Below are 23,560 nucleotides of genomic sequence, written 5' to 3' on the forward strand. Positions count from 1 at the left end.
AGTAATTAAAAGCAATATTTAAATACCCTAAAAATACCCAATTAAAAATATCTGCCAGGAGGTAGAATAAGACTATGAATGGGCCAAGCCGGCTAAACGGAACAGGTGAGTCTTCAGTTTTTGTCGAAAGGAGCGGAAGTCGGTGGTGGTTCTGATATCGGGGGGGAGGTCATTCCAGAGGGTTGGGCCCATCACAGAGAAGGCTCTACTCCCTTTGGTAATCCCTTCTTCCCTTTTGGAGATTGCTTCTCTGTAGGAAGGTGGGGTAAGAACCTGTTGGGGCATTGCAGGGGAGACTGGAACCGGTGGGGAGGTCAATCCCTTGGTTGGCCACTGCCCAGTTTTCTGCCATGGTGCCATCTGCTGAGGGAGGGCAGGTGCCCACTGGCATCCCTCCCATCCATGACCTGGGGTTAAGACCCATCCCGGGGTTGCCTGCTTCACAGGTTTCAGTTCAACCAATGATGGCTGGCTAGGGGGGTTTATGTGCCAAGGACCCTCCTGCTGGCTTGGAGGAGTTATGGGCCAAGTAGGTGCCCTCTGCTGGCTTGGAGCATTTTCCCATGTTGATGGCAAAGGAGGTGCCCAGTGGCATCTTATCCATCCATACTCTGGGAAGAAAACCCAATCTGGTGGTGCTTCCTTCACAAGCTGCAGCCCAATTTCCGGTGGCTGGCAAGTGAAAGATGCTGGCCAAATCCCTTCTTGCTGTCTGGGTTGAAATTCCCATTTTGATAGGAAATCTGTCTTCAGCTCAGTTGCAGTAAGATGGAATATGGAATAATATGGGATAATAGGAATCTTAATATACGTGACTTACTTTATAATGGTGCATGTTAAGGTGGGGGTGGGTTAGGGTGGAGGGTGAGGTAATATATACGTATAATTAAACTAGAAGATGGGATTAATGAAATATTGTTATTTTAAGAGAAATTTATATATGTTTAATTAACTTAGAAGATGGGATTAATGGGCTATTGTTACTTTAAGAGAAACTTATATTATGATTGTTGGGAGGTGAGGGGAGGGGGTGCAATATGTGAATGAGTAATCTACTTTAAGACGGGGGGAGGGGAGGGGGTAAAATATTTGGTATAATATTTGAATGAGAAATTCTTTTTGGGTTGGGGGGAGGGGAGGGGGCATAATATCTGTATGTGATTTACATTGTATGGTGGGGGGGTTAAAAGGGGGGAAATTTGTTTGTATAAAACGTTTTCAATAAAAAAAAAGTTTAAGCATAATTAGTAAAACAGGAAGTCACTTATTTAGGTTATAATTTGAGAAAGGGAGTGCGACAATTAGGAACAGCTAGAAAACAAGCAATTGCCCAGATCCCCACACCAACAACAAAACAGGAGGTGCGGGGATTCCTCGGAGCAGCAGGGTTCTGCAGAATTTGGATTCCAAATTTTGCATTAATAGCAAAGCCCTTGTACCAAAGTATAAAAGGACCAGAAAATGAACCTCCCCTTTGGGAAGGAGAGCAAAGAAAGGCATTCCAAACACTGAAAGATGAACTCATGAAGGCTCCAGCACTAGGCTGTGGGTTAAACATTGGAAAGAGGACCCACTACAACCCAGGTGGAAAGGGCCCTATACTGTTGTCATGTGTTCTCCACTAGCAGTTAAAACCTTAGAAGGGAAGAGTTGGATCCATTGGACCAGATTCAAGGCAGCAAGAGACTCTGACCCAGTACAATATCAAGGGCTATAGACAGATAAACCCCTAGTACTGAAATTCACTAAAAGGCATCCTACTGGACCTGGCCGGGAAAAAGGTTCTCAACGTAGACTCTGCTGAATCCTCTACGGATTCTCTACGCATGGTTTAAGACGTCAAGCCTTGCTGAACCACTCCTTGGAAGCTGGTTCCCTGTGCACGGCGGAAGAAGGGAGTGGAGGAGAAACAGTATTCCATTTGTTAAGATGTAAAATGAATTAGAGACCTAGCCATTTGTCAGGGAATGGAAAGCCGCTCATAAGTGGAGTAGGTCTGGCTTTAGTAAGTTTGATTGCCTTGATTGTGATTTGTTGTGTAGGACACTAATTCTTTTGGAATCGGCCCCAATCCGAAGGGACTGGGGTTGAGTCAAAAGCCATTGACTGTGCTAGAGACCAGTACGAAACTCCTGCAGATACTTATGTTTGAGGAAACCTGGGAGTGGGGACTCTGTGCTGCTGTCCTACTCCTAGGACTGTGGACATTATATTTAACAAATAAGGACTGGTTATGTGGGACACCTAAGACTGATATTCCCCAACAAGTCATATATACTCCCAAACCCCTTCCTGACGTGGTGAGTCTGTAGACTAAGGGCACTGGGATTGAATAAGGGCCTGTGTGTGTAGGGAGGAGGCTATGATGACCTTCCTGTTGCTTTGGGTGATGTTGGCAAAGGGTCTATTAAGCGATAATATCCTGAGTGGTAGTTCCCAGTGTTGTAAGGATGCCCGAGAAATCCCCCTTGTCATTGAGGGAGGATCTGGGGAGGTTGGGAACCCCACGGAACTGGACAAGAACAAGTCACAGAGTGGGGCTACCCTGGGTCAGGTCCGTTCTCGCCAATGACGTGTCATCGATAGGTGGAGTCGATACCCTGGACCTAGGCCACCCCCAAGGCCTAAGGACAAGCGTCCGACAATCCCGGTATTAGGAGGAGTAGGAAAAAGGGATAACGGGCCTTTAAATCAATTGAAAAAAGGGAACTACATGTTGAGGATACTGGAATTAGGATGAAGCCTTGTTAATCAGTCTGACCCTGCCCTAGGTCAAAAATGCTGGTTATGTTTGTCTGCTGGTCCTTCATCTTATAATGCTATTCTGGTTGAGTCAGATCTCTGGGAGAGAACCAAAGCTTGAGAAAAATATTAGATGAAGAACCAAAACAGCAGCAGCCAAATTGCAGAAAGACTTTTATAATGCATTTTGCGCACTCTGTAAAGCCTCAATATGTTCTCTAGCATGTTACTTGGGGGTGATGGGGGGTGGGGAAAAGACAAAAGAAAGACCTGTTGCTATACCTGGGTAGCATCTAGCTGGAGTTTTCATGATTTATGAGAGCCAGTTGGTAAAGTATGCCCCTCCACGCCATGCTCACCCTCATAACCTTTTCTGCACTGACTCTGCCAAGGTGACTAAGCACCAATATGCTATCTGATTTTTTTTTAAAAAAAAAGTCCCATTGCCCCATCCTATTCTGTACCCATGCACTGTCAAATATTATATGCTTATTATATGCTTGCTTGCTTATTAAGAAGTATTGAATGTTACCTATTTACTGAACAGAAAGAGACAGATAAGAAGCAGTGGAAGTTTCTGCATGGAAAAACTTCCAAAGGGGGGAATAAGATGGAATATGGAATAATATGGGATAATAGGAATCTTAATATACGTGACTTACTTTATAATGGTGCATGTTAAGAGTTTTGTAAGAGGAAACTTCATTGAGCATGTTAAGAGTTTTTGTAAGAGGAAGCATCATAAGCAGGAAGTCACACATAGCCAAGCAAATGTAACCGCAGACTTGAAGACAGGAAACTTAGGCAGGAAACGTAGATAGATGCAAGAATCCTGTGACCTACTTAGAAAGTTTATCTTCTATAGCATAGCAGCAGAAGGGGGGGGGGGGTTGAGATAAGTGGGCTGTCAGAAATGTAACCAATCATCAGATGTCAAAAGTATGTACAAAAGTACCTGGATTAGAATCCTTCGGGGTTCAGTCTTTGCTACTGGTGTTGCACTGAACCTTGCGCAATAAACCTTTTCTGTTTGATCCCGGAATTCCGTGTCAGTTCCTAGAATTCCATAATAGCAGGGTAATAAGTCATTTCATTTATCACTGTCTGGAAGGAGTCAAAATCTCCACTCCAGGTTTTTTTCCAAGCCTTGCTTCCAAGCTGGGGGGAAGGAGGGGGAGCATGCACTCACATTTAGTTGTCCGAAATGGTCCAGGAAGCCCATCAGAGATGACTGCGTGGGGATGGCTGGGATCTCCTTTCATCAGAACTTCTGGCCATCCTCTAACCGGGTGTAGAAAAAGTCTTTTCCAGCCCCCTCTGTCCTCTTGCCAGATGCAATAAATCTTGAAGCAGATTCCTTTGCCTTTGAAGATAGCAGAGAAGCGTCGGCTCTCAGCTTCTTATCACCAAAAGCTTACTCATAATTGTTCGCTGATATTTTACGCTGTCCCGGTCAGTGTTGGGAATTCAGCACCACTCACCAGCCCCCTCCGCCCCTGCGAGGGGGGATGCTGGTGCTTTATTTGAAAGGGAGAGTTGGAATAATGTCAGCGTTCTAAATACCATGCATGAAATCAATCAGGGACCAAGGCAGAATCATCCTTAAAGTTCCAATTTAATCATACAGGCATGTTAGCACTTCTGTGGAATTCCAACTCTGATTCTCTTCCTGGAATTCCACCCAGTTGAAAGTTCATGATCTTATCCCCACACCCCATAATCTCATCACATGTTCCAATCATCATCTTCCACGCTGGCATCTACACCCCTCTGCTTCCGGTCAGATGTCGAGGTGCAGAGACAAAAGATGACCTTGAGCTTCTAGAAAAGAATGACAACAATACATTCCACAATCCCACTCCTTTCTATTCCCCCCTCCCAACTACTACACCAATGAAATAGCATAAGAAATTATAAGAAAGTGTGGCAGGCCAAAGATCCTAAAAGGAACATAACTACAGGCCTGACACTCCTTCTGTTTCTGTCTCTCCTCTCTCTGTGTCTGTCTCTCTCCTCTCTCTGTCTCTCCTCTCTCTGTCTGTCTCTTTCTCTGTCTCTCTCCCCCCTCTCCCTCTCATCTGTCTCTGTCTCTCCTCGCCTCTCTCTCTCCCGTTCTCTCTCCCTCTCTCCCTCTCATCTGTCTGTGTGTGTGTGTCTCCCCCTCTCCTCTCTGTCTCTCTCCTCTCTGTTCTCTCTCTCCTCTCTGTGTCTCTCCCCCGTCTCTCTCCCCCTCTCTGTCTCTGTATCTCTCTCCCCCTCTCCCGCTCTCTGTCTCTCCTCTCTCTCTCCTCTCTCTGTATGTGTGTGTGTGTGCCTCCCCCCTCTCCCTATCTCTCTATCTCTCTCTGTCTCCCTGTCTCTCTCCTCTGTCTGTCTCTGTCTCTCTCCCACTCTCCATCTCTATCTCTGTATCTCTCTCTCCCTCTGTCTCTCTCCCTCTCATCTCTGTCTGTGTGTGTCTCCCCCCTCTCTCCCTATCTCTCCCTCTCTCCTCTCTGCCTGTCTCTCTCTCCCCTCTCCCCCTCTCCCTCTCTGTCTCTCTCTCCCACTCTCTGTCTGTCTCTCCTCTCACCTCTCTCTCTCCTCTCTCTCTCCCTATGTGTGTGTGTCCCCCTCTCCCTATCTCTCTATCCCCCCCCCCTCTCTCTCTGCCTCTGCTTTCAGCTTGAACCCACTCTGTCTGTGTGTGATGGGTGCAGACCGTAAGCGTGGCACCTCTAGTTTCCCCTTGTCCTCCTTCTAGGTCAGGGGTCTCCAAACGTGGCTCCTTTAAGACTGGTGGGCTTCCACTGGCTGGGGAATTTGGGGAGTTGAAGTCCATCAGTCTTCAAGTTGCCCAGTCGGGAGACCCCTGCTCTAGAGATAGGGATGGTTGGGGCTATTTGCAAGATGGCCTCCCAGAATTTTGCGTCCTTTCTGACAATTCAGCCGCTGCATCTGCCATTTGCAATGGGTCAAGCAGGGCTGTGTCTTCTCTCTGTTCTTCGCTGGCACCATCCCATGTGTGGCCAGGGCTCTGAAGGATGTCTGTACACTGGACAATGAGTGGACAGTTCTCTCTTTGAGCTTCGCTGGTGGAAGGCATCGGGAGGGATTTCCTCCACGGACCGTCAGGCCACGGACCCTCTTTGCTGACGACTGGATGCTCCTGGCCCACAGGGACAATGGCCCACCGATGACATTCAACAGATGTCACCACGCCAAAGACTGAAATACATGACCCTCCCGTGCCAAACTCCCACCCCGTAGAATAGGGGTCTTTCTTTTTTTTTATTATTAAAAGTTTTAATAAATTTTAGAAATATTGCCCCCTCAACTTCCCTCCCTCCCCCCTCCCTCCCCCCAACCTCCCAGAGCAAAATGCAGGGTATAAACATTTAACAATCATATGCTAACATAAGCTAACTGAATTTGACATCCTACCTCCTCTTGTGCCTTAATTCCCCTTTTGTTATGCTAACTTTAGGTAAATTGTAACATTCCATGTGCCTTCACTCATAAGCTAATTGAAATTTCCTAGTCCAATATTTATTTTGAATATAGTCAATCCATCTTTTCCATTCGAACTTGTATTTCTCATCTGAGTGGTCCTTCAAATATGCTGTAATTTTGGCCATCTCTGCTAGATTTACCACTTTTAGCGTCCATTCTTGAATAGTAGGCAATTCTTCCCTCTTCCAGTACTGTGCCACCAACAATCTTGCTGCCGTCGTTAAGTTCAAAATCAAATTAGTCTCTATAACTGTACAGTCTGTAATTATACCTAACAAAAATAACTGGGGCGTGAACTTTATCCTTTTTTTAAGTATATTTTGAATAACCCACCATATTTCTATCCAAAATGCTTTGACTTTTTTGCAAGTCCACCATATATGGTAATACGTAGCATCAGCACAATCACATCTCCAACATTTAGGTTGTAAATTCGGATACATACAAGTTAATTTTTTGGGATCTAAATGCCATCTATACATCATCTTATAAAAATTCTCTCTCAAGTTCTGAGCTTGCGTAAATTTTACATTTGTTACCCAAATCTTTTCCCATGTTTCCATCATTATTGGCTCTTCGAAATTTTGTGCCCATTTTATCATACAGTCTTTAACTAACTCTGTTTCAGAATTTATTTCTATCAGTATATTGTACAACCTTTTTATGTGCATTTGACTCTGGTCCCTAATTTGTTTTACCAGACTATCCTCATTTTGCGTGATACCAATTGTCTGATCTTTTTTGCATCTAGCTTGTAACTGTCCATACTGGAACCAGGTTTGAATTACCCTTTCCTCTCTTAATACGTTCAAAGGCTTTAACTGTAGTACACCTCTCTCTATATTAAGAAATTCTCTGTATGTAATTACATCCTGTTTTTGTTCTATACTTATATTCTCTATCGCGTGTCTGGGTACTACGCATGTAGGTATCTTATCATTTAACCTATATTGGTATTTTTTCCAGACACGCAATAGAGCATTCCTTAATATATGGCTTTTAAAAGTCTTATCCACCTTCTTATCATATATTAAATAAGCATGCCAACCATATACCAAATCATATCCCTCAATATTCAATATTCTATCCACTGTTAGATTAATCCAATCACTAATTGTTGATAAAACTACTGCTTCATAGTATAATTTTAAATTGGGCATTTTCAAACCTCCTCTTTCCCGTATGTCTTGCATTATTTTAAGTTTTACTCTTGGTTTCTTCCCTGCCCAGACAAAGTTATCAATACCTTTCTGCCATTCTTCCAAATTTGCATCTTTTTAAAGAATTGGTATCATTTTAAAGAGAAAGAGAAACTTAGGCAAAACATTCATTTTTACTGCTGCTATCCTTCCCAACAATGACAATTGTAATTTTTTCCATTTATTCATCTCTAACTGTATTTTATGCCATAATGGTTCATAATTATATAATTTCCCATTTGAGGTTGTAATGTAGACTCCTAAATATTTAACCTTTTCTACTATCTCACATCCTGTTACTCTTTGTAGTTCTTCTTTTTGATTTGTGGTCATATTTTTAACTATCATCTTTGTTTTTCCTAGATTTATTTTGAACCCAGATACTTGACCATATTGATTAATTATGTTCATTAGACCTATAGCTGATTTACCTGGTTGGGTTAAAGTTACAACCAAGTCATCTGCAAATGCTCGTACTCTATATTCATAATGCCTAATCTTAATTCCCTGTAGGTCATCTGACCTATGTATTCTATTCAACAATATCTCCAAGGTTAAGATAAACAATAATGGAGACAGGGGACACCCGTCTTGTTCCTTTTTCAATTTTGAAAGGTTCTGTTAAATTGCCATTAACTATAATTCGTGCTGTCTGTTTCTGGTATATTGCCTTGAGAGATTGTGTGAAGTACTCTCCAAAATGCATCTTTTGTATTATTTTTATTAGAAATTGCCAATTCACTCGATCAAATGCTTTCTCTGCATCTAAAAATAAAAGCACTGAGGGGACTTGGTTGTTCTTCCCCAGATATTCCAATATATAAACAATTTGTCTTACATTACTTTTCATTTGTCTCCCCTGTATAAAACCGGATTGATCATTATGAATCGTTTGTTGTACAATTGACATCAACCTATTTGCTAATATTTTAGCAAAGATTTTATAATCGGTATTAAGTAATGAAATAGGTCTATAGTTTTTTGGCTGAGTGTGGTCCTGATCTTCTTTTGGAATCAGGGAAATAAAGGCTGTTCTCCAAGATGGCGGTACCCTTCCTTCCATTTGAATTTTATTAAATAATTCCTTAAGAGGATCTAGCATTTCTAATTGTAATTTTTTATAATAAACCGCTGTCAATCCATCTGTACCTGGGGTCTTCCCAATTTTTAATTGCTTAATTACTTGGAGAATTTCCTCTGTAGTTACAAGTTGTCTGTAACTATAGGTATTTTCTCTTTCTCCAGATATCTATCTATATCTAAACCTTGTATTTTATCACCAGCGTACAATCTAGTATAATATTCTGAGAAGGCCTTTTTAATCATATCCTGTTGATAAACTTCTTTACCTTTGTATTCTACTTTCTCTATAGTACGAGATTTTTGTTTTTTCCTTAATATGTATGCTAGCCATCTACCTGGTTTATTTGCATTGCAAAAAGTATTATGTTTAGCGTATATCAGATTTGTGGCTACTTGGTCTGACATCAACATATTGAACTGTCCTCGCAGTAAAGTAATTGCTTCTCTTATCTTCTTATCGTCTGGATTAGATATTAACGCCTGCTCCTTCTTTTTTATTTCTTCTTCTAATTCCCTTTGTTTTTCCCCCTGTCTACACCTATATAAATTATTCAGATTTATTAAGACACCTCTCATGTAAGTTTTGCTTGCATCCCAAACCATTTCCATCGATGTCCCCTTATGCATGTTAAAAGCAAAATATTCTTTCAATAGTTTTTTACATTCTATAACGTTTCTCTCATATCTAAATAAATTTTCATTTAACCTCCAAGATCTCCTAGATCCCTCTCTATATTCCAATTCCATCCAAACCGGATTATGATCTGTTAGAGTTCTCGAGCATATCTTCGTCTTCTTCACCCTAGAAAGTAAATCATTTGTAATTAGTATAAAGTCAATTCTGGAAAAGGATTGATGCCTATCGGAGAAGAATATAAAGTCCTATTCTTTAACATTCCGTTCTCTCCAAATGTCTCTCAGTTCCATATCATCCATCAACTCAAAAAAAAGATTTAGGTAGTCTTGTTCATGTTTGAGTATTTTGCTATAGTCTCTTCTTATCTTTGGTAGTGTCCATTACTCCGTTCCAATCACCCAATAGTATGCACGATCTATAATCCCATTGTGTTAATTTAGTATGAAGCAACTTATAAAAATTTTCTTGTTGTTGGTTGGGAGCATATACTCCTGTTAAGAGTATTTTCTTTCCTTCTATTAATAATTCAATTGCAATATATCTTCCTTGAGGGTCTGCTTCGATTAATTCAGCCTTTAAATATTTTCTTAAATATATAACTATACCATTTTTCTTCTCGGGAGCAGATGCCACAAAGTATGATCCCAATCTTTCATTCATCAAGTATTTCTGATCCTGTATTCTAATATGAGTTTCTTGCAAGCAAATTATATCATTTTTAAATTGTTTCAAGTAGTGAAATATTTTTCCCTTTTTTGTGGTGAATTTAAACCATTAATATTCCAGGTTAGAAATTTAATTGTCATCTGCAGCTCCCTGAAGCTTTCTAAGAGCTGCCTGGAAATCTTGCTGGGATTTCACCTTCGGTCTTGCTCCCCCACAGCTTCTGTGTTTGTGTTTGTAATTTCTTGGATTATTGTCTGGGTTTGCTGCATTTTTAATTCTTGCGCTTTGCGTTTAGTGCCTGCTTGAGTTTGTCTTTGTTCCATAATTTCTTCTGTCTCCTCAGGTAAATCCAGAGCTTGAGCAGCTCCCCCTTGTACCTGAATATCTTGTTGTCTGTTCTCGCCTGCTTCTTTTCTTCCTTTAGGTCCTGGGGATGGGAGGCATCCAGCCTTTAATACATTGCTATAAAAATCTCTTGCTTTCCAAACTGTGTTAAGACGATATCTTTGTCCTTGATAATTCACCACCAATCCGACTGGGGCCTCCCATCTAAATTGAATCTGGCGACTTTTAAGTTCATCCACTAAAAATGCATAATCCTTTCTGGATCTCAACATTTTTGGGGGGATTTCCTTCAATACTACCACATCTTGTCCTGCCACTTGTAACTTATTTTTGTAAGTTGCTTGCAGTATTTCATTCCTGGTTTTCCTGGTGACAAAATAAATTACAATATCTCTTGGTAGTTGTCTCTGTCTGGCAATCCATGAATTAACACGGTAAATTTTATCGATCTGCCAGGCACACTCCACCTTTGGTTCACCAGTTAATTGAGCGAAAGCTTCAGCAAAAATATCGCTCAAATCTTCCTGGCTCTGTTCTTTCAAACCCCTTATTCTTAAAGCAAATTCCATTGTTCTATATTGTATCATTGTAACTTCTGCCTCTGATTTATCAATGTTACTTTGTGCCTCCTCAACTTTATTCCCCAACTTGGTGTTAGACTGGTTAATTTCTTCCACCTTCTCATCCAGAGATGTTACATAACCAAGTAAACCCTTAAATGCATCAACAATGTCCCCCCTAATCTGTTGATTACGGGTTTGGATTAAATCTTTAATTCCAGACATTTCTTCAGAGACGTCTCTAAAAGCATTTGAAATCCTTTCCTGCAAGACAACGGCTTGATCCTTTAATGCCTTTTGGAGATCTTCAAGTGTCAGAGTTTTTGTTTCTACTGGGGGTAATAAAGATTGTAATGTTTGTTTCTGGGCTGGGGAACTGCCAGCACTCTTGGAAATGTTTAATTTTGCTTGTTTTGACACCATTTTGAAATATTCAAACAAACTTTTCAGCGGCCAGTTTATTAAGTCCAAAAAGTCCACCTATTCCCTCACGTTTGATAGCCAATACTCTTTTCTTTGATCTTAAACTCTTGAGTCTTTTAACATCGTTAACAGGCAGTTAACAAATGCTGCCCCTTTTAAGTTTCACTTTCGACACACCCTTTATTATTCAATCACCATCTTTAAATCCTTTTTGTCTTCACAGAGGGAAGTATATTACTCTGGAATTAAGGTTTGTACTTACAATTATCTTCACTCCTGTTTTGCTCTGCCTGCGTATCTTTCAAATATAAATCTAAACATTGGCAGCAAGGGTGGTTGTGACGTTTCATTTCTGCAAAAGCAGAAGCGTCCCGGATGAGGAGCTATGTTGGGCTTCTGGGGAGCTCTGACCCTTTGTACCCCAGGTTCACTCCTGGGGGTCCCGGGGAGCTCTGCCCTCGCCTGTCTGCTCACCCACCTCTTTTCCCGAGGGGGGAGTTTTCAAACCACTAGACAGCTGATTTACGCTGTTCTAGCAGTTTATTACTCAATCACGGGGCTGGCGTTCCCTAGGGAGCATCTTCCAACGCCGATGGTGCCACCGGCAGAATAGGGGTCTTTCAACGGCCCACTACCAGGCCTTCAGGGGCAAATATTTTATCATCTGAATTTAGCAGGGAAATTGGTCTATAATTCTTAATTTGCTGTGGGTCAGTGTCCCATCCCTGGAGATTTTCAAGAAGATATTGAATGGTCTCTGTCTGAAACGATATAGGGGGCCATGATGGCGAATGTATGGCACCTGTGCCACAGGTGGTACATAGAGCCCTCTCTGCGGCCATGCCAGCCATCGCCCCAGCTCAGCTCCACTGCCCATGCACACGCCTCCCACCGGCCAGCTGATTTGGGGGTCTCTGTCGCACATGCGTGTGGTCACATACAGGAGAGGCACGTCCATGTGTGGGGGTAGGGGGAACATGGTGTGTGTGCCCCCCCCCTGGCCCATGTTTTGTCCCAGGAGGCTGCAGGGAGGCCTGCTAGGCCCAAAACGGGGGCATGGGGTCGTACATGCATGCACAGGAGCGGGGGGAACACGGTGGGGGGGGTCACGAGCACATGTGCAGGGGGCAGGGCATGCAGGGGGGTTGAGCACACATTGTATTATGGGTGCAGGCGCAGGCACTAGCGTGCATACACACACACTTTTGCCACACAACTACAAAAAGGTTAGCCATCCCTGGTAAAGGGTCTCCTGCTTAAGCAAGGGGTTGGGCTAGAAGACCTCCAAGGTCTCTTTCGACTCTGTGTTTCTGTCATTTAATTCAGACTTGGTCCCACCCATCTATCTCCAGGGATCACCCACTGTTGTTGGATCTGACTGGGGTGGCCCTTCCTTGTGCAGACTGATTAATGATCGATGCCTCCTTTGCCACCCACAATTCCCCTCCTCCCCAAAAGAGTAGCTGGCTTCTGCAAGGTTCCTCTGGATGAAGAGATCCTCTCATGCCTTTGTCACTTCCCACTTGGGTTGTTGCAGTGGGCCGTGTCAGGGGCCGCCCCTGAAGACTATTTGGAAGTTTCAGTCTCTATAGGTCACCCAGCCAGCCAGATGTTCAGGCTGGATTTAGCATTTTTGTCTTCCTATTCACTCCTCCCCAAGGACCTGGGATAGGCAGATGTGGGTGTTTGATGCTGCTCTTCTCTGCACTCGTTCTAGAGTCTCCACATCTTTTCTACATCGTGGCGACCAAAACTGAATGCAGCATATTCCAAGTGTGGCCTTCCCTATTATAAAGTGGTATCGACCCTTCACGTGATCTCGATTCTTCTGTCCCTCTGTTGATGCAGCCCTAGGACTGACATTTACAATACAATAGTAGAGTTGGAAGGGACCTTGGAGGTCTTCTAGTCCAACCCCCTGCCTAGGCAGGAAACCCTATACCGTTTCAGACAAATAGCTATCCAACATCTTCTTAAAGACTTCCAGTGTTGGGGCATTCACAACTTCTGGAGGCAAGCTGTTCCACTGATTAATTGTTCTCACTGTTCTCATTTCTTGCAGGTCTTCCAACGTACCATTGTTGCCTGTCATGCTGTTGCTTGCAGTCGCTCTGGGTGATCTTCTTGCAGCAGCTTACCAGTCAATCCCGTTTCTGTAGCTGCCTTGCAGAGACGGCACTGTCTGTCTGTTGCTGGCTCTGGCTTTGTATGCATTTTTCTCTCTCTCGAGGCTTGGTCTTGGGTAGCCAGAATTGGCCACTCCGCCTCCAACTTTCCTGCACTTGGTCATCGGCCGGCCTTGCTATTATCTGTTTTGCCTGCTATTTTTTTTAAATGTGCTGGCCATGCAGTGCTTTCTATTCCCCTGCCTTTTCTTTTTGTTCTTCACTTTCTCGTAGGCCAGTTTGGTCTCTCCAGTACTCAACAGGCCTTCCTACCATACTAGCTTGATTGCTTCTTCTTCGCCTTTCCTTCAGATATTCTTCCAAAGAACTTTCTTCTTCTTCAACCATCTGATGCACTTGCAACAGAGAGTCCGTTAGTGTCTCTGCGAGGATGAAGGACGTGATTTGTTGTCATCATTTTTCAGGTCTTCCTATCTGTGGCTCTTTAGTTCTGCTCAAGTCCAGTCTACTATTCCAGCTGTGTATCTAATGACTGGAATTGCCCAGGTGTTGTTTGCCTTGATGGCACTTCCTCCATCGCGTTTGGACAGTAGGCATCCTTCAAGCTCACAACATCAAGCACATTGAAGTCAGGAAAAAGGTTGGAGGTGAATACATCAAAAGACCGAAGAAGATCCTTGAATCTTTTGATGTATTCGCCTCCAATCTCTTTCCTGACTTCAATGTGCTTGATGTTGTGAGCTTGAAGGGTGCCTGTTTGTAGTAATCATCTTCATCCAGACTCTTGATGTTATTGTCGTGGGGCATCTTGATTGCTTCCGTTTTTAGAACCTTTCCCTGTGTGACCCATTTGCCCCGTCCAAACTCCATTGCAATATCTTGCCTGTATGTGTGTATATATATATATATATACGGACAGCGTTGAGCTGTGATTCTATTTCAGATGGTGTTTTTCTATACATCTTCAGATCATCATCCGTATAAAGGAGGTTGGATAGCCTGGCGGATTTTTTTGAGAGCCATGCCCTGATTATCCAGTCATGTGGCAGGGAGTCGAATGCCCTCCTGTATTCAATCCAAATTGGCCTTCCTTCCCTTGCAGTTTTCCAGAATCATCTTAACAGAATAGCAGCACAACAGACTTGGAAAGGAACTTGTAGGTTATCAAGACATTCAATTTAGTAGCCGGAAGACAAAAGTGTACAACGAGCCAGAGCACACAGCTGTGGCCGAGTGGTTGGAGGGAGCTGCTGGCTCTTGCATGAGGCGATCTGCGCTCTGATAGTGTTGTAAAAGGGGAGTTTCCCTCCCCCCCCCACCTTTTTTCTTCTGTATGCTGTCTGATTTAGCTCATGATATACCGTATTTTTCGGACTATAAGACGCACTGGTGTATAAGACGCACTAAGATTTCAAAGAGGTAAGTAAGGAAAAAAAAAATTTTTTGTCCTCCTCAGCCCCCAGGAGCACTCTGCAGGCTTCAACAGGGCTGAGGGAAGGCAAAAACGCCCCCATTTTTGCAAAAAGTGGATGAAAAATTTCACAAACATGGCATTTTCTCCTTCCCCCAGCCCTGGTGAAGCCTGCAACAACAGGACAAGACCAGCATAGATAGATAGATAGATGGATGGATGGATGGATGGATAGATAGATAGATAGATAGATAGATAGATAGATAGATAGATAGATAGATAGATAGATAGATAGATTGATGATAGTCTTGTTGTATTCAGGTCTTTTCCCGTGTAAGATTGAGATTGTCTTGGCAATGTTTCGGCGAGGTTTCACTCCCCATCCTCAGGCTGGTGTTTTCGGCTTAAAGTGTGATCGGAGCTGCCGTCTTTCTATAAATCTTGGTGGGGGTGTGTGGAGTGCCGGCTTTGTTTCAGTAAGTGGATTGATTGGATGTGTAGCTGTATCATGATTGGTAGATTGGTGCTGATTGCTGCTGGCTGTGTGTCAGTGTTGTTTCGTGTTGTAATGGTCTGGGTGGTGGGTGGGGCTCGTTTGTTGACTAGGGCTGGTTTCCAGATGTCTGGTAGGCGGAAGGTATCATCACATTTATTCATGTTGTGGGGGTGTTACTCTATTTTGATAGCTTTGATAGAGAAACACCTCCACAACATGAATAAATATGGCTGGGGAATTCTGGGAGTTGAAGTCCAAAAGTCTTAACGTTCCCAGGTTTGGACACTCTTGCCCTAGACCATTTCAGCCAAGTGGCTGTCTAGTCTCTTCTTAAAAAACTCCAGTGATGGAGTACCTGCAACCTCTGGAAGGAAGCCATTCCACTGCTTACTTGTCCTTCCTGTCAGGAGGTTACTCCTTGGTTCCAAGTTGCTTCTCTCCTTGATTCGTTTCCATCCGTTTGCTTCTCATCTTGCCTTCTGGTGCCTTGGTGAATCGGTTGACACCCCCCCCTTCTTCTTTGGGGCTGCCCCTCAAATACCCTGGAATACTGCTATAGTGTCCCCTCTACTCCTTCTTTTCTCTAGCCATACCCAATTTCTGCAACCGTTCTATGTTTCTGTCTCCAGGCATTTAATCCTCTTAGTTGTTCTTCTCGGTAGTTTTTCCAAACTCTCAACCTCTTTTTAACATTGGATGCCGCGCTCCAGGTGTGGCCTTACCAAAGTGGTATTAACTCTTCGCGGGATCTTGATTCTGTCCCTCGGTTAACACAACAACCAAGGATTGCCAACTAGGAACTGGCTTTTTGTTTGGGTGACTTCTTTGCTGCTCAGGTAGAAGGTTGTCCCTGAGCAGGGCCGGATTTAGATAAAGAGAGGCCCTTAGGCTATTCCACTTACGGGGGGCCCTTTCACCTCCCATTTTTAAGTTTGCAAATTACATGAGAGATAATAAAATACATCATTACTGTGATATATATATCAATATATTAAATGAAACATGTTGTAATTGGTACTAACCTTTATAAAAAATGTGGCACGGATAATAAATAAAAATAAAAGGCCCCTCTTGATCTTGAGGCCTAGTTAGCCTATAGGAAAATCTGTCCCTGAGTTACGGCTGTAATGGAGCTTGCCCATCATTTCATAACTCATGACAGTCATGAAGTGGGTCAGACGCACAACATCAGCACCCCGATTTCATGACCATGGTGGTGAATCCCCACTGCTGTGGTGGTTACGTGAACTTGGGGTTCTTTGCGCTCTCTGTGTTATGTCATTGCATATATTTTTTTTGTGATCTTGCGCAAGAGGAACGTATGAGCTACTTGTTTCTTCTGCTTTTCTGATGATATTTTCCTTTTTTCTTTTCCTCGTAAGATGCCTTGGCTCACCATGTGCAAGTAGGTGGCAACATAAATTTTATAAATAAATAAACATGCACTTTGAATCATCTGATAATTTTTTTCAATTCAGGCCTTGATTGTATTCAAACAGCTTCCTCTTGAGCAGTAAGTGAGATAATAATAATAACAACAACAACATGGGCAAGGCTTAAGATGGGAACTATCAAGAAAGAAACGGAAGGCTTAATACTGGCTGCTCAAGAACAAGCACACTACAAACTAAGGCCATGAAAGCGAAGACACAAAAATCCACTGACAACCCAAACTGCCGACTTTGCAATAAACACAGTCGAAACTCTTTCACATTTAATATCTGAATGCAGCAAAATCGCACAAACTGATTACAAAGCTAGACATGACCAAGTTGCTAAATTAATCCACTGGTCATTATGTAAAAAATGTGATTTACCTGTATCCAGAAAGTCATGGGAACATAAAGTGGAAAAAGTTATCGAAAATGAGAAGGTGAAGATCTTGTGCGACTTTCGAATACAAACAGATCATCATTTGGAGCACAACACACCAGATATCACGGTTGTAGAGGGCCAAAGTGTACAGTTTATTGATATCGCTGTTCCTGGAGATGCCAGAGTCGAAGAAAAAGAATTAGAAAAAATCATGAAATATCGTGACCTGGCCATCGAAACTACATGGCTATGGATGAAGCATGTAACAGAGGAGTGCCGTTGATATAGTTTACTTGGACTTCAGTAAGGCTTTTGATAAGGTAGACCATAACCTACTACTAGATAAAGTAGAAAAAAGTGGGTTAGACAGCATCACCACCAGATGGATTCGTAACTGGCTGACCAACCGCACTCAACATGTAGTCCTCAATGGAACTGCATCTACATGGAGGGAAGTATGCAGTGGAGTACCCCAAGGCACTGTTTTAGGCCCAGTACTCTTCAACATCTTCATCAATGATTTGGATGAGGGAATAAATGGGGAACTCATCAAATTTGCAGATGACACCAAGCTGGCAGGAATAGCCAACACTCCAGAAGATAGGCTTAAGATACAGAAGGATCTTGACAAACTTGAACATTGGGCACTATCTAATAAAATGAAATTCAATGGTGAAAAGAGTAAGGTTCTACATTTAGGCAACAAAAACGGAATGCACAGGTACAGTATAGGTGATACCTTCCTCAACAGTAGTAACTGTGAAAGGGATCTTGGAGTCCTAGTGGACAACCATTTAAATATGAGCCAGCAGTGTGCAGCAGCTGCCAAAAAAGCAAACACAGTCCTAGGCTGCATCAACATTTTTCCGCTCTTATCGCGTCCGCAGATAACCGTCCAGCCGCCCTGTTTAGGGTGACCCGCTCTTTACTTAACCAAGGAACTGGGGAAGACCCCTTGCAGGGTAGGGCTGAAGAATTTGTTCAGTATCTGCAGGATAAAATCGCTCAGATCCGGACAGGCTTGGACTCTGACTGGGTAGATTCGGGCGAGCCGACGGGGATGAATCTTGAGGAGACTATCTGGATGGGTTTGACCCTGTGACCCCCGAAGGCATGGACAGGATTATGGGGAGACTCAGTGCTGCCACTTGTGTGCTGGACCCGTGTCCCTCTTGGTTAGTTTCGGCTTCCCGGGAGGTGACACGAGGCTGGCTCCAGGCGATTACCAACGCTTCATTGAGAGAGGGGTTCTTTCCCACCGCCTTGAAGGAGGCGGTGGTGAGGTCCCTCCTTAAGAAGCCTTCCCTGGACCCAGCTTCTTTAGCCAACTATCGTCCGGTCTCCAACCTTCGCTTTGTAGCGAAAATTGTCGCGAGTGTGGTAGCACGTCAGCTTCCCCAGTACCTGGATGAAGCTGTCTACCTGGATCCGTTTCAGTCGGGTTTCAGGCCCGGGTACAGCATGGAGACGGCAGTGATTGCGTTGGTCGATGATCTCTGGCGGCCCCGGGACAGGGGCTGTTCCTCTGTCCTGGTCCTATTAGACCTCTCGGCAGCTTTCGATACCATCGACCATGGTATCCTACTGCGATGACTCGGGGGGTTGGGAGTGGGGGGCACCGTTTTACGGTGGTTCTCCTCCTACCTGTCGGATCGGTCGCAGTTTGTGTTGACTGGAGGGCAGAGATCAACCCCCAGGTGTGTCACTTGTGGGGTGCCCCAGGGGTCGGTTCTCTCACCCCTCCTGTTCAACATATACATGAAACCGCTGGGCGAGATCATCCGTGGTTTTGGGGTACGGTATCATCAATATGCTGATGATACCCAACTTTTCATCTCTACCCCAAACCACCCAAACGATGCCCTCGACGTAATGTCCCGATGCTTGGAGGCTGTGCGGATCTGGATGGGGAGGAACAGGCTCAAGCTCAATCCCTCCAAGACTGAGTGGCTGTGGTTTCCGTCATCCCGATTTGTACATCTTGTTCCATCTTTGACGATAGGGGGAGAAATTTTAGCCCCCTCAGAGAAGGCTCGCAATCTGGGAGTCCTCCTGGATACGCGGCTTAGTTTAGAAGAACACCTGACGGCTGTGACCAGGGGGGCCTTTTACCAGGTTCGCCTGGTACGCCAGTTGCGCCCCTTCCTGGATCGGGATGCTCTGTGCACAGTCACTCATGCCCTCGTCCTTTCTCGCCTGGACTACTGCAACGCTCTCTACATGGGGCTGCCCTTGAAGAGCACCCGGAGGCTTCAGCTGGTCCAGAATGCGGCCGCGCGGGTTGTCATGGGGGTACCTAGGTGCTCCCATGTCACACCCCTTTTAGACGGCCTGCACTGGTTGCCAGTTGTTTTCCGGGTGCGATTCAAGGTATTAATTATGACCTTTAAAGCGCTCCATGGCTTAGGCCCAGGGTACCTGCGAGACCACTTACTGCCACCAGTAGCCTCCCACCGTCCAGTACGATCCCACAGAGTTGGCCTCCTCAGGGTGCCGTCGGCCAAGCAGTGTTGGCTGGTGACCCCCAGGGGGAGAGCCTTCTCTGTGGGAGCGCCTTCCCTCTGGAATGAGCTGCCCCCAGAGCTCCGCATAATCCCTGACCTCCGGTCCTTCCGACGCGCCCTAAAAAGTTGGCTTTTCCAGCAAGCCGGCCTGGCCTGTTAATTTTAATTTTAATTTATTTTAAATGTATTGTTTCTTTTTAAAAAAATCGGTTTGGTCTTTTTGGAAATGGGTTTAATCTTTTTTTTTAACTTTTGTGATGTGTGTTTTTAATGTTGTACGCCGCCCTGAGTCCTTTTGGAGAAGGGCGGCATATAAATCCAAATAAACCTAAACCTAAACCTAAACCCCACCGACACAGCCCAACTAGGACAATCTATGGCAGGGGTGTCCAAACTAGGGAACTTTAAGACTCGTGGACTTCAACTCCCAGAATTCCCCAGCTGGTCCACAAGTCTTAAAGTTCCAAAGTTTGGACACCCCTAATCTAAGATAGCACGAAAAAGACAAAGCAGAGCCAACAAACGGTAATATGTTAAGACTGGACCTGAGACCCAGTTGCACAACCTCTCTAGGAATGAAGGGGGGGGTTATCCAGGCCCTCCCAGGAGACCCCCCCCCCCCAACCTCTGCAGAGGGAGAGCTGTCTTACTGTTTCCAATGCCCAGGATCACCTTCCTGAGGTTGGTGGCCGTATATCAATTTCCTAGATAGAGAGAAAAAAAGGTACATTTTGCTCCCCAAGGGAGGGAGTGGGGGGGTCTCTTCAGGGAGGGAAAAGCCCCCCCCCTCAAGGCAATCTCCAGCAGCCACTCCTGAGGAGCACGGGGGGGGGGGGAACACAAGGTCTGGCCCAGAGGTTTGGGGAGGGGTGGGGTGTGTGTAGCCAAGGAGATGGGGGCACCCCCAAGGCCAGAGGCCGAAAGGTCTGGGGAGACCCCCACCCAACCATGCCTTTGGAGGGACAACCCCCCTCCCTCCAAACCCACGACCCAGAGGAGAGCCGGGAAAGAGGGAAACGGGGGGGGGGCTTTCCCCATTCCCAAACGGGGAGGGGTCCCTCTGAGCCCCCGTTAACAGCCCCATCCACACTAGCGGGAGCCGCCCCCAACAGCCCCTGCGGGCGGCATTGACCGGGAGGAGCCAAGGGGGCTGCGTCGGTAGGGCGAGTCTGGTGGGGCAGGGTCTCATTCAGGACCCCCCCAAACGGAGGGCCCGCTTCAGCCTCCAGGGCAGCCGGGGGAGCAAAGGGGTGGGCGGAAAGAGGAGGAGGAGGAGGGGGGCGCCGGAGCCACCCGGGGTCCATGGGAGAGGATAGGAGGGGGGGTCCTGCTTCGCCCCCTCCCCATCCATAGGGGGAGGGGGCAGGGCGGCCGTAGGGCTTATGTTTGGGGTGGGGGGCTTCATCCCACAAAGGTTACGATGGCTTTATTTCAACGCTGCACCGGACGACCAAAGCAGGCAGCTCTCCAACCGAGGCAGCTTCCGCGGGAGGGGAGGGGGAGGGGCCTAAAGAAGGGGAGGGGCTTCCTCCTGGCCGGGTAACCTCGTGGCGGGGGAGGGGCCCCGTCGGGTCGAGCGGCGGACGCGACAGGAAGCAGGTAGCGGAGCCTCCGAGGCGGCCCCGGCCGGTGCAGCGAGGTGGGGTCTTCTGCGGGGCGGGGGTCTCCATGCTCGGGCAGAGGGGCGCATGCGGGGTAAGGGCCGCGCCAGGGGGGGGGGAGAGTCTGGATGAGTGTGGGGAGGTGCGGGGGGGGGGTGCTGCTCCTCCGCGACCCCCACAAGCCTCCCTCCCTCCCGCGCAGGTGGCGGCGCTGCTGCTGGCGCTGCTGATGGTTCCGGCGCTGCAGCGGCTCTCCGGACGCTTCTTCTCCGCTTCTCCTTCCTCCGCCTCCTCCATGGCGGCCGAGCCTCCTTCTCCGGCGGCCCCGGGGCTCCTCTCGGCCGCCTTCGTCACCTGCCCCAACGAGACGGTGGCCAAGGACATCGCCAGGTGGGCGGGGGGAGCGCCGGGGGGGGGGCGCTCGGTCTGCTGGCTGGGAGGCCGAGGGAGGGTTTGAGGGAGGGGGCGGAGTCTGCTGGGGGTCCCCGGGGGTCGAGGGGGGGGGCTGGATTTGCTTAACTGGGGGGGGCTGCCAGGGGTCGAGGGGGGTCCCTGAGGGTCAAGGGGGGCTGGGTCTGCTGGCTGGAGGGGCTGCCAGGGGTCGAGGGGGTCCCTGAGGGTCAAGGCGGGCTGGGTCTGCTGGCTGGGGGGGCTACCAGGGGTCGAGGGGGTCCCTGAGGGTCAAGGGGGGCTGGGTCTGCTGGCTGGGGGGGCTGCCAGGGGTCGAGGGGGTCCCTGAGGGTCAAAGGGGGCTGGGTCTGCTGGCTGGGGGGGGCTACCAGGGGTCGAGGGGGTCCCTGAGGGTCAAGGGGGGCTGGGTCTGCTGGCTGGGGGGGCTGCCAGGGGTCGAGGGGGTCCCTGAGGGTCAAAGGGGGCTGGGTCTGCTGGCTGGGGGGGCTGCCAGGGGTCGAGGGGGTCCCTGAGGGTCAAGGGGGGCTGGGTCTGCTGGCTGGGGGGGCTGCCAGGGGTCGAGGGGGTCCCTGAGGGTCAAGGGGGGCTGGGTCTGTTAGCTGGGGGGGCTGCCAGGGGTCGAGGGGGTCCCTGAGGGTCAAGGGGGGCTGGGTCTGCTGGCCGGGGGGGCTGCCAGGGGTCGAGGGGGTCCCTGAGGGTCAAGGGGGGCTGGGTCTGCTAGCTGGGGGGGCTGCCAGGGGTCGAGGGGGTCCCTGAGGGTCAAGGGGGGGCTGGGTCTGCTGGCTGGGGGGGCTACCAGGGGTCGAGGGGGTCCCTGAGGGTCAAGGGGGGCTGGGTCTGCTGGCCGGGGGGGCTGCCAGGGGTCGAGGGGGTCCCTGAGGGTCAAGGGGGGCTGGATCTGCTGGCTGGGGGGGCTGCCAGGGGTCGAGGGGGTCCCTGAGGGTCAAGGGGGGCTGGGTCTGCTGGCTGGGGGGGGCTGCCAGGGGTCGAGGGGGGGTCTGCTGGGGGGCGCTGGTCCTGATGGTTGGTGTCTGCAGGGCCCTGGTGGAGCGGCGGCTGGCGGCCTGCGTGAACGTCCTGCCCCAGGTCACCTCCATGTGAGTCTCCCGGGGGGCCTGCTGGGAGGGGAGAGGGCAGGGGGGGTGTATCCCGGGCTCAGCTCCCCCCTTCGCGTCTCTTGCAGCTACCGGTGGAAAGGCGCCATTGAGGAGGACGCCGAGGTGTTGCTGGTGAGTGAGGGGCTGGGGTGGGGGGGCAAAGAAGGCAATTCCTTTCCTGGCTCCCCCAAGGGAGAAAAGCCCGCCTTCACCCCAGTCTCTTGCTGGTGGGGTGGTGGTGGAAGCCCTGCATCCCCATTCCTGTGGGGGTTGCAACCCTCGACCTCCTGCGTGGAGAGTGGAAGGTGCCCGAGTGGATCTGTGTCCTGGATCCCCTCCCCCAACCCATTGGCCCACCCTTCACCCACCCAAGGGGGCTTGAAACCCCAACTGGGTGAACCCAAGCTGTGCTAGGCTTTGTGTGTGGCACCCGTAGGGGCAGGGGTAGCTTGGCTGAGGAATTGGGGAGGGGGCTCCGGGTTTTCCCCTCCTGCCAGCTTCACAGAGCCCTGGCTACGGATTCCATCATGGCTGCTCTCTACCCCCCTCCTCCCCCCCACAGATGATCAAAACCCGCAGCTCCCGGGTCTCGGCTCTGGCGGAGTTCGTTCGGTAAGGCAGAGGAACCTCCCCTCGGGCAGATACGGGGGGGGGGGGGGCGGGTGATGGGGGGCAACACTCGGTGACTACCTCTCCCCTCCGTCCCTTGGTTTGCAGGTCGGTGCACCCCTACGAAGTGGCCGAGGTGATCGCTGTCCCCATCCAGCAGGGAAACCCCCCCTACCTGCGATGGGTGGAAGAGGCCGTGGCCCCCGAGTGAGGGGCCCTTGACCAGCCTGTGCCCACAATAAAGCCCCAGGGGGGATTTCAGGCTCTGGCTTCTTTCTGCAATTGTTCTGGGGGCCTCCGGGGGGGCCTCCTCGCATCTTGGGGGTTGTGTGGGATGGGGGGG

General features: G+C 47.7%; 1 protein-coding gene across 1 annotated transcript; it reads left to right on the plus strand.

The window, feature by feature from the left end:
* Positions 1-2,365: 2,365 nt before the first annotated feature.
* Positions 2,366-23,483, plus strand: CUTA (cutA divalent cation tolerance homolog; the record flags this gene model as incomplete). Its single annotated transcript, XM_081934114.1, has 7 exons — positions 2,366-2,549; positions 20,914-21,194; positions 21,303-21,490; positions 22,549-22,608; positions 22,695-22,740; positions 23,171-23,220; positions 23,326-23,483. The coding sequence occupies 7 exons, from the start codon at positions 2,366-2,368 to the stop codon at positions 23,426-23,428; spliced, it is 912 nt and encodes a 303-aa protein (XP_081790240.1). The 3' UTR covers positions 23,429-23,483.
* Positions 23,484-23,560: the final 77 nt, after the last annotated feature.

Source organism: Natrix helvetica (genome assembly GCF_964273705.1).
Source record: "Natrix helvetica genome assembly, chromosome: 1".
Lineage (NCBI taxonomy): Eukaryota > Metazoa > Chordata > Lepidosauria > Squamata > Natricidae > Natrix > Natrix helvetica.